Source organism: Zophobas morio, unplaced genomic scaffold, assembly GCF_036711695.1.
Source record: "Zophobas morio isolate AGI-343-1 ecotype UQ-CSIRO unplaced genomic scaffold, CSIRO_AGI_Zmor_V1 ptg000040l, whole genome shotgun sequence".
Lineage (NCBI taxonomy): Eukaryota > Metazoa > Arthropoda > Insecta > Coleoptera > Tenebrionidae > Zophobas > Zophobas morio.
In genome coordinates this window covers 5,605,430-5,616,733 of record NW_026972145.1, presented here as the reverse complement: position 1 = coordinate 5,616,733, position 11,304 = coordinate 5,605,430, and the positions used below count along the sequence as shown (strand labels likewise).

Here is an 11,304-nt window from a genome sequence, read left to right as displayed (position 1 = left end):
AAATTTTCCATTTATTCAAATTTCCGATTTGGTTTTTGAAATTTCTTAATTGTTTCAATTTTTGCAGCTTTCCGAGTTTTTATTTTTAAATTTTTCAGTTTTACGATTTTCCTACTTTTGTTTGTTGTAGTTTTTAGATTTTGCAATTTTTGGAATTGCAATTTCACGAGTTTTCAATTTTCCGGTTCTTTCATTTGTCGTATATTAAATTTTTCAGTTTTTCGATTTACAATTTTCGAATACGATTTTTCAGTGTTTCAATTTTATATTTTTTTGTTTTTTCAATTTTAATTTCTTCAATTTTTCGATTTGCTATTTTTCATTTTTTCATACCTTTTTTTTTCTTCACTTTTCCGGTTTTGCAATTTTTAATTTTTCAAGTGTTCGATTCTTTAATTTTTCATGTTTTCAATTTTTCGATTTGCAATTTTTCATTTTTTCGTGTTTCTTCAATTTTTTGTTTTCTTCTTTTTTCCAGTTTTTCGATTTTCCAACTTTTGGATTTTTCATTGTTTAATTTTTCAAGTTTAGGTTCTAAATTTTCCATTTCTTCAAATTTCCGATTTGGTTTTTAAAATTTCTTAGTTTTTTCAATTTTTGCAGCTTTCCGAGTTTTTATTTTTAAATTTTTCAGTTTTTCGATTTTTCTACTTTTGTTTGTTTTAGTTTTTAGATTTTGCAATTTTTGGAATTGCAATTTCACGAGTTTTCAATTTTCCGGTTCTTTGATTTGTCGTATATTAAATTTTTCAGTTTTTCGATTTACAATTTTCGAATACGATTTTTCAGTGTTTCAAGTTTATATTTTTTTGTTTTTTCAATTTTAATTTGTTCAATTTTTCGATTTGCTATTTTTCATTTTTTCATTGTTTCTTCACTTTTCCGGTTTTACAATTTTTAATTTTTCAAGTTTTCGATTCTTTAATTTTTCATGTTTTCAATTTTTCGAATTACAATTTTTCATTTTTTCGTGTTTCTTCAATTTTTTGTTTTCTTCTTTTTTCCAGTTTTTCGTTTTTCCAACTTTTGGATTTTTCATTGTTTAATTTTTCAAGTTTTTGGTTCTAAATTTCCCATTTCTTCAAATTTCCGATTTGGTTTTTTAAATTTCTTAATTTTTTCAATTTTTGCAGCTTTCCGAGTTTTTATTTTTAAATTTTTCAGTTTTTCGATTTTCCTACGTTTGTTTGTTTTAGTTTTTAGATTTTGCAATTTTTGGAATTGCAATTTCACGAGTTTTCAGTTTTCCGGTTCTTTCAATTGTCGTATATTAAATTTTTCAGTTTTTCGATTTACAATTTTGGAATACGATTTTTCAGTGTTTCAATTTTATATTTTTTTGTTTTTTCAATTTTAATTTCTTCAATTTTTCGATTTGCTATTTTTCATTTTTTCAAACTTTTTGTTTCTTCACTTTTTCGGTTTTGCTATTTGTCATTTTTCAAGTTTTCGATTCTTTAATTTTTCATTTCTTTGCAATTTTTTATTTAGGTTTTTTCTTTCTTTATTTTTACATTTTTCGACTTTTCAATGTTTCAATTTAATTATTTCTTTTAGGTATTTTGTTTTCTGCATTTTTTCAATTTTCCGGTTTTTCAATATTTTGATTTATAATTTTTCTTTTTCTCAATGTGCATTTTTTTAATTTTTCGATCTTTCAGTATTACAGTTTGTCGACTTTACAATTTTGGGTTTTCCAATTTTTCAATTCATTAATTTTTTTTTCTAAAGTTTCTCGATTTTTCGTTTATTCAGTTTTTCCGATTTTGTACTTTTTCGATTTTTCAATTTTTCGAATTAAAAAAAAATGGAAATATTCCAAAATTAATTGTAAAATCGAAAAATCGAAAAACTGGAAATCAAGAATTTTAAAAATTGAAGAAACGAAAAATTGAAAAATTGGGAAACTTAAAAATCGAAAAAGGACAAAAACAAAAAAGCAACATATGTGTTGCCAAATCGAAATATTGAAAATTAAAACATCGGAAAATCGAATAATAGAAAATCAAAAAATTGCAAAATTGAAACATTTAAAAACTGGCAAATTTGAACAATTCAATCAACGAAAAATGACAAAATCAAAAGAAACATTGACAAAAGAACGAAAATATGTATAAAAAGGAAAAATTGTGACATAAAATCGAGGAAATAAAAATTAAAAAATCGAGAAAATTAAAAATAAAAATTTGGTCAAAGGGTAAATAAATCGAGATTTTTGGAAGACATGATTTTACGAATTTTATTTGAAGCGTGCTGCGCGATGTTTCGAGTGAGTTTTTTCATTACAAAATTTTGTGATGACGTAATCAATTTTTTGAGAGAGGTTAAAAGAATAAATTTTGATTAACGATTGTTATTTAATTGCTTACGATAACCTCAGAACGTTTACAAGATTTCAGAGCACTCGGTTTTGCAGTTTCAAAGTCAAATTATAAAATGTCATACAATTTTGATTTTTTTTCCAAAAATCTGAAAATCTATGGTAAAAAATTAACATAGGTTCATAAACCATTACAACTCGATTACAACAAGTTCAAAAATGGTAGCAAGCGTCAGTTCATTAGCGAGTTGTTAGCACACTTATCAGATGAAATCGCAGCAGGTGTTGTAGTATTTTTAGTAGAACAAATACGCCGCGATTTTAGAACAAACCTTGCCAAAATCTTTGTCTTGTTTTCGTTGGGGACAGTTATCTACAGTATTGTGGTGTTAAATTCGGATTTTTCCTAATAAGTGTGTAGGTATATCGGAACACCATTAACTGCTTGAGAAAATATAACGGTGCTGCGGGCAACGGACACTAATTAGTAATTACCTACTCTCACGTAAACACAATAATTAAACGATGCAAATTAAAATATTACTAGCAATTACTATTATATAAGAATGCAGATACGTGTACATATTTTAATTGATTGATTTTGTCGTGCTGCTGTTCCTGGGTTATAACCGAAGGAAACACATAACGTTGTTAAATAATAAATTCCATAAGCAACTTTCGACTTTTATCCTTCTCGTTTCTTACGTCAACCAATAAACAAATATTATTTGATAAGAAACACAAACTACTCTAGTTATTATTCAAATAAAAGCACTCTGCTTTGTTCAATAGGAAGCGAAAAAATCCCACACATTGCTTGCAGATTTAATCCGCCAAAAATTCGTTAACCCGAAAAACACATGTTCTCTCCGAACGCAGCCTTTCCTAAACCGTCCCTGAGCGTCTCTCCAAAGGAAGAACCTTGACCAAGTGCAAAATTAGCACAGTCCAAATCTCAAGACCGTTAACTTTTTCTTTTTTCCTTGCCACTTTAATAAAAGGCACAAGTCACCGACGTCATTGCCCAATCGCGTCACGTCATGATTCAGCTCGTGTATGTGTCGTGCACACTTCCAAAATTCATTTCTTCGTTCAATCAACTTTCAGAGTGATTCATGGAATTATGCAAATCGGAATGAGTATGACACACCGTACGCTTATTGATTAGAAGGGACGCGTTTTTATTATAATGAAGCGGCGTTTGAATTAAGTAGATAATTCGTGGCATCCTTTTTACTTCCTGAGCTAAAGTTGATCGCCGAAAACAACAGTTTGATGACATCGTCTCCAAAATTTACAATAGTTAATTTGTTTTCGTTTTTCTAAAATAAGATATTGCTGTACTTGTGGTGTATGAATCCGTTTTGAGTTTTCACCACAGACATACAAATCTTTGGGAAAAAAAAACAATATTTCGACCTCTAGAAATTCTTTTTGGCTTTATTTTTAATGATAAATTGAAATTTTTTTGACCGACTTCTTTCGCACATCCGCTCCATTGTCAACACAACCGCCCAAAACATCTCCCATTGTTAGATTCGGCCTAGCACACTTTAATTTTAAACGCAGGTTAAATCGAACAACCGTTCGTTCGTCGTGTTTCTTCTTAAAAGGATTTACGTTCGTTTGAAGTCCGTGCTTCCTCCGTTACACCGTAAATATTTATAAGACGGGTTTACTTAGGTCCGGATGTGGTTGGTTATCGTCGCCGCTTTCAGGTGAAATTACATCTTCACGTTTGCCCACGAAGGCGGAGCGTTTGCAAAAATTTTTTAAGCAATTCGAGAAATTGCATCCTCCGGCGGTGTTCCGAACGCAAGTGCGAAATCTTATTATCCGGAATAAGTGGAGCGCGAAGTACACAACATACATTGTTGTTGTGGATTTATCGCCAGGAATTGGACCGTGGAAGAGCTGTGGGGGGTGGGGATGACGGGGGTAGCGGCCGCTAAATGTATGGGTTTGACAGGTGTTTACGCAGAAATGAGGAATTCGCGCAATTAAAAAATATATATTTCATAATAATGATAATAAAATTCACAAAATCGGATCTTAAAATTTTTTTGAAAAATCTGAATTTATTCACCTTCGACCGATTTTTTGAAATCACAATTTCTCGTTTTTTCATTATCTTCTATTTATCAATATTTCCATTTTTCAATGATTGGGTTTTACAATTTTTTAGTTTTTTCAACTTTCATTTTTTCAATTTTTCAATTTCTTAACTTCCAAATTTTTTAATTTTTCGTTTCGTCAATTTTTCGTTTTTTATTCTTATTTTTTTGACGCTTTTTTACTTCCCGAGCGTAAGCAAAGGAAGTATTGTAATCGAGTCCGTCTGTCTGTCCGTCTGTCTGCCGTCCCGTATTTTTATTAGACAGATAATCTCCGAAAGTACTGGACGATTGTTGTGAAATTTTGTACTTATATTACGAATATCATGTAGATGGTAAAACGCTAACCAAAATTTGTCTAATCATCCCCACCACAAATGCGATGACGTCACCGGGTGACTCAAAAAAAAAATGAAATCTACTGCGAAAAAAAACATAATAGACATGCAGTCGTCACGTTTCCGACAGCGAGGGAAGTACTGTCTAAACTCTTTAGACCAATTTTTTGCGTTTTTCAATCGCTTTTTTCGTCGTGTTTTGCCGATTTTTAGACGCCTTTTTTCATCTTTCTTATTAGTCTCCTTATTTTCTACCGTTTCCCTTCGGATTTTGTAGGTCGTTTTTTCAACAGTTGTGATTTATGAATCCTCCTTGATTTGCTCATAACATTCGTGTTTTTTTTTTTTGAAAAAAACAAAATTGTGTAACATTTTATCATTTAACTTTGTTAATTGCTCCCCCCAATTTATGACGTTATTTCAAAATTTTATGGATCTACATTTATGGTTTGAATTTTTTTTTGTTTTTTTTTACTCATTTTTTCACTTTTTGTGTCTCTTTTTTTGTACTTTTTTCAGTCTCTTTACTTGTGGCTTTTTTGTGATGTTTTTTTTGTAACCTATTTTGTTGCTTTTTTTTCGTTTCTTTAAGCTTTATTTTTTTGGCGTTTCCTTTCGATTTTTTGGTTGTTTTTTGTTTCTTTTTTTTTGCACTTTTTTTAGTTTTTTTGCCGGATTCTTTAATCGCTGTTTTGTTACATTTTTTTGCAGGTTTTTTTTGAGTTGCTTTTCGTTATTATTTTGTGTCACCAATTTTGCAATTTTTGGAATTACAATTTCACGAGTTTTCAATTTTGCGGTTCTTTCATTTGTCGTATATTAAATTTTTCAGTTTTTCGATTTACAATTTTCGAATACGATTTTTCAGTGTTTCAATTTTATATTTTTTTGTTTTTTCAATTTTAATTTCTTCAATTTTTCGATTTGCTATTTTTCATTTTTTCATACTTTTTGTTTTTTCACTTTTTCGGTTTTGCAATTTTTAATTTTTCAAGTTTTCGATTCTTTAATTTTTCATGTTTTCAATTTTTCATTTTTTCGTGTTTCTTCAAGTTTTTGTTTTCTTCTTTTTCCAGTTTTTCGTTTTTCCAACTTTTGGATTTTTCATTGTTTAATTTTTCAAGTTTTTGGTTCTAAATTTTCCATTTATTCAAATTTCCGATTTGGTTTTTTAAATTTCTTAATTTTTTCAATTTTTGCAGCTTTCCGAGTTTTCATTTTTAAATTTTTCAGTTTTCCTACTTTTGTTTGTTTTAGTTTTTAGATTTTGCAATTTTTGGAATTGCAATTTCACGAGTTTTCAATTTTCCGGTTCTTTCATTTGTCGTATATTAAATTTTTCAGTTTTTCGATTGACAATTTTCGAATACGATTTTTCAGTGTTTCAATTTTATATTTTTTTGTTTTTTCAATTTTAATTTCTTCAATTTTTCGATTTGCTATTTTTCATTTTTTCATACTTTTTGTTTCTTCACTTTTTCGATTTTCCAATTTTTAATTTTTCAAGTTTTCGATTCTTTAATTTTTCATGTTCTCAATTTTTCATTTTTTCAAGTTTCTTCAAGTTTTTGTTTTCTTCTTTTTTCCAGTTTTTCGTTTTTCCAACTTTTGGATTTTTCATTGTTTAATTTTTCAAGTTTTTGGTTCTAAATTTTCCATTTCTTCAAATTTCCGATTCGGTTTTTTGAAATATCTCAATTTTTTTCAATTTTTGCAGCTTTCCGAGTTTTCATTTTTAAATTTTTCAGTTTTTAGATTTTCCTACTGTTGTTTGTTTTAGTTTTTATATTTTGCAATTTTTGGAATTGCAATTTCACGAGTTTTCAATTTTCTGGTTCTTTCGTTTGTCGTATATTAAATTTTTCAGTTTTTCGATTTACAATTTTCGAATACGATTTTTCAGTGTTTCAATTTTATATTTTTTTGCTTTTTTCGATTTTTCGAATTGCTATTTTTCATTTTTTCATACTTTTTGTTTCTTCACTTTTCCGGTTTTGCAATTTTTAATTTTTCAAGTTTTCAATTCTTTAATTTTTCCTATTTTCAATTTTTCGATTTGCAATTTTCCATTTTTTCATGTTTCTTCAATGTTTTGTTTTCTGCTTTTTTCCAGTTTTTCGATTATCCAACTTTTGGATTTTTCATTGTTTAATTTTTCAAGTTTCTGCTTCTCAATTTTCCATTTCTTCAAATTTCCGATTCGGATTTTTGAAATATCTCAATTTTTTTCAATTTTTGCAGCTTTCCGAGTTTTCATTTTTAAATTTTTCAGTTTTTCGATTTTCCTACTTTTGTTTGTTTTAGTTTTTAGATTTTGCAATTTTTGGAATTGCAATTTCACGAGTTTTTTTATTTCTCCGTTGTTTGATTTTCAGTTTCTCGATGTTTTCATATGTCGATTTCCCAATGTTTCAGTTTTTAAAGTTTTCGTTGTTTCGATTTCTCAGTTTTTTGATTTTTCGGTTTTTAAATTTTTCGGTTTCCCAATTTTCGTCATTTCAGTTTTGGAATTTTTCATTTGTCGTATATTAAATTTTTCAGTTTTTCGATTGACAATTTTCGAATACGATTTTTCAGTGTTTCAATTTTATATTTTTTTGTTTTTTCAATTTTAATTTCTTCAATTTTTCGATTTGCTATTTTTCATTTTTTCATACTTTTTGTTTTTTCACTTTTTCGGTTTTGCAATTTTTAATTTTTCAAGTTTTCGATTCTTTAATTTTTCATGTTTTCAATTTTTCATTTTTTCGTGTTTCTTCAAGTTTTTGTTTTCTTCTTTTTTCCAGTTTTTCGTTTTTCCAACTTTTGGATTTTTCATTGTTTAATTTTTCAAGTTTTTGGTTCTAAATTTTCCATTTATTCAAATTTCCGATTTGGTTTTTTAAATTTCTTAATTTTTTCAATTTTTGCAGCTTTCCGAGTTTTCATTTTTAAATTTTTCAGTTTTCCTACTTTTGTTTGTTTTAGTTTTTAGATTTTGCAATTTTTGGAATTGCAATTTCACGAGTTTTCAATTTTCCGGTTCTATCATTTGTCGTATATGTAATTTTTCAGTTTTTCGAATTACAATTTTCGAATACGATTTTTCAGTGTTTCAATTTTATATTTTTTTGTTTTTTCAATTTTAATGTCTTCAATTTTTCGATTTGCTATTTTTCATTTTTTCATACTCTTTGTTTCTTCACTTTTCCGGTTTTGGAATGTTTAATTTTTCAAGTTTTCGATTGTTTAATTTTTCATGTTTTCAATTTTTCGATTTGCAATTTTCCATTTTTTCGTGTTTCTTCTTTTTTTGTTTTCTTCTTTTTTCCAGTTTTTCGATTTTCCAACTTTTGGATTTGTCATTGTTTAATTTTTCAAGTTTTTGGTTCTAAATTTTCCATTTATTCAAATTTCCGATTTGGTTTTTTAAATTTCTTAATTTTTTCAATTTTTGCAGCTTTCCGAGTTTTCATTTTAAAATTTTTCAGTTTTTTAATTTCTTGGTTTATCAAGATTTCGATGTTTCGACTTTTTTGATTGCTCAATTTTTCGATTTTTTTTTTTTTTTATTTTAAATGTTTTGATGTTTAACTACGATTTTTCGATTTTGGACTATTTTGATTTCTCTGTTGTTCGATTTTCAGTTTCTCGATGTTTTCATATGTCGATTTCCCAATGTTTCAGTTTTTAAATTTTTCGTTGTTTCGATTTCTCAGTTTTTTGATTTTTCGGCATTTCGGTTTCCCAATTTTCGTCATTTCAGTTTTGTAATTTTTCAATGGCTCGATTTTTCAGTTTTTTAATTCTCCAATTTTCCGATTTTTCAATTTTTGTGATTATTTAAATTTCGAATTTTTAATTTTTTTCATTTTTCAATTTTTCGATTTAATAAATTTTTAATTTTTTTATTTTAAGATTTTTTGATGTTTTGATTTCTTGATCTCGGTTAATAGATTTTTAAGATTTTTCCACTTTTAGATTTTTGGATTTATCGACGTTTCGAGTTTTCGATTTCTGGATCTTTCAATTTTTTTATCGTTCAATTTTAATTTTTCGATTTTTCTATATTTTAAATGTCCCAATTTCTCGATCTACTTTAACATTACATACAGTTATTTATTTAAACTTATAAGAGTTATAAAAATATAAAATTCGCTAAATCAAATCTTATAATTTTGGAAAAATCTGGATTTATAGTACTGTATTTCACAGATGAGGGAAGTTCTGTCGAAATAGCCTTCCACCAATTTTTTAATTGCAGTTTTTATATGTAATCTTTTATTTGTTTGTCTTTTTTGTTTCTTTTTCGACTCCCTTTATTTTAGTTTATTTTTTTATTGTGTTGTTTCTGTGATCCTTTATTTCAATTTTTTTCCGTCCCTTTTTTCTATAACTGTTTTTCTCACTTTTTTGACTTCGTCTTAGTTTCAATTTTTGGTGATTTTTTTTGTTGTCTTTTTTCCGCCTTTTCTGTATCTTTTTTGACTTCCTTTACTTTAGTTTTTCAATAGTGTCTTTTATCACTTTCTGTTGTCTTTTTTATCGTCATTTTCCATCCCTTTCTTGCTCTTTTTCTTGCATCTGTCTCCGTTTTTTGGTCACTTCTTCTTTTTGGCACTTTGTTCTTTTTTGTTTTTTTTTTGGCGCTTTTTTGACTCCTGTTATTTTAATACCATTTTTTTTTGTGCTTTTTCGACTTTTCTAACTGTTATAGTGGGATTTTGATTACCTTTTTTATACTTTTTTTGATTCCTTTTATTTTAGCTCATTTTTTGTCCCGTATTTTGGTAGATTTTTCTTTCGTGTTTTTTGTCCCTTGTTTGACTTCTTTATTGTCGCTTTTTTTGTTTCTTCTTTTTCCGTGATACTTTTTAGATGTCGTTGTTGGTTTTTTTATTGTTTCTTAGTCGCATTTTTGTGGCTTTTTGTAGTCTTTTTTGTCGCCCTTTTTCCGCCTCGCTTTGTCCTTTTTTGCCGCTTTTCTGTCAAATTAAAAATTCTTAAAGTTGAAAAATGCAAAAACTGAAAAATTTCTCATTTAAAAGAAGAAAAGTTATAAAATCAGATCATTGAAAAACCGAAAAATTAAAAAATAGAGAAAAATCAAAAAATTTAAGGATGAAAACTGAAAGAGTTGTATATCGTAAAATTCAAGAAACAAAAAATGTATAAAACATGAAAATATTGAAAAATCTAAAAATTGTAAACCTAAAAAAAATAACGCAAAAGTACAAATCGCAAATTTGAAGAAATGAAAAATTGAAAAATGGAAAAATTCAAAAATCGTAAAATTGAAAAAGTGAAAAGATTTTGAAAATCGGAAAACAGAATGATTATAAAATCAGTAGATTAACAAAATGAAGGCAATAAAAAGTCAAAAGTCGGAAGATTGAAAAAAAAAATGAAAAATTGAAATTGAAAAATAAAAAATTATAAAAATTGAAAAATCGAAAATTAGAAGAAATGAAAATGAAAGAAAAGAAAGTCGAAGAACTGTAACTGTAAAGATCGAAAAATTGAAAATTCGCATAAATGGAAAAGTTTAAAATCCAATAATTGAAAAATGGAAATATTCTAAAATCGTAAAATTGAAAAAGCGAAAAATTGAAGAATTTAAAAATCCAGAAATTGAAAAATTTCACAATGCAAAGCAGAAAAATTGAAAAATAAGGGAAATAAAAGCCGAAACGAAAAATTGCAAGCTCGGAAATCTAAATCAAAAAATGGAAAATTGAACAATTTAAAAATTCAAGTCGAAAAATAAAAAGCTGTGTTTTTCTCAGAACTGACAAATTCACGCAATTAAAAAAAAAACAAAGCTACTACTAAAATGTATTGCTGATTAGTGGTTACCCGTAAAATCGAACAACTCAACTGACTCAATATATTTTTTTTTTGTTATTCAGGTACAACCAGTGGCGGAACTGAGCGAGCTGAGCAGACGATCGGGCCATGACGGCGGCGAGGTCGTTCTGGACGATTCGAACATCCGCGGTGGTACTTTGCGGCGATCCGGAAGCCGTCGTTTCAACAAATCGCCAACGGTAAGCAAGCACTCGTAATAGTAATCGTAACAGATTCGCGCTATCACCACGAACGTGACGACCCCGCTCTTCCGGTCTAAGTTCCCGCTTTGGCCACAGAAATCGATCGCATTCTTATCCGAGTGCAACGATCTTCGACCCAAATATGACTCTCGTGATTCATTTTATAATTAGCACCTAGTTTTCGGAAGACGGTCGAGCGACCACCAAGATTTTCGGCTTTACGGTACGCTGGACTGGACGAAAAGTGAATGAAGCGTGCACGAGGAGCAGTCGAGCGAAGAAACTTATCGCGAAGTCAAAAAATTCGAATTTTGTTTTGTGATAAATTGCAAAAATCGAAAAAACGACCGCAGTAAAATATTAATGAAAAGCGCAGACCGCGGTTCGTTGCCGCGATAATTACCGGCCCGAATTATTATCAGAAGATCTTCCGTTGCGGTCTCGCTGCGGATTCGCCACTTCCTCGTTATCCGGAGGATGTGTGTCGAATGCGAGCGAAAATA

At 28.5% G+C, this 11,304-nt stretch overlaps 1 protein-coding gene across 1 annotated transcript in view; it reads left to right on the top strand.

Annotated features, from left to right (window-relative positions):
• LOC135140709 (unconventional myosin-XVIIIa) overlaps positions 1–11,304 on the top strand; it is a 95,864-nt gene that overhangs the window by 17,594 nt on the left and 66,966 nt on the right. The window contains exon 4 of the mRNA XM_064071363.1: positions 10,661–10,798. Coding sequence (XP_063927433.1) covers positions 10,661–10,798 — 138 coding nt within the window. The remainder of the gene's footprint in view (positions 1–10,660; positions 10,799–11,304) is intronic.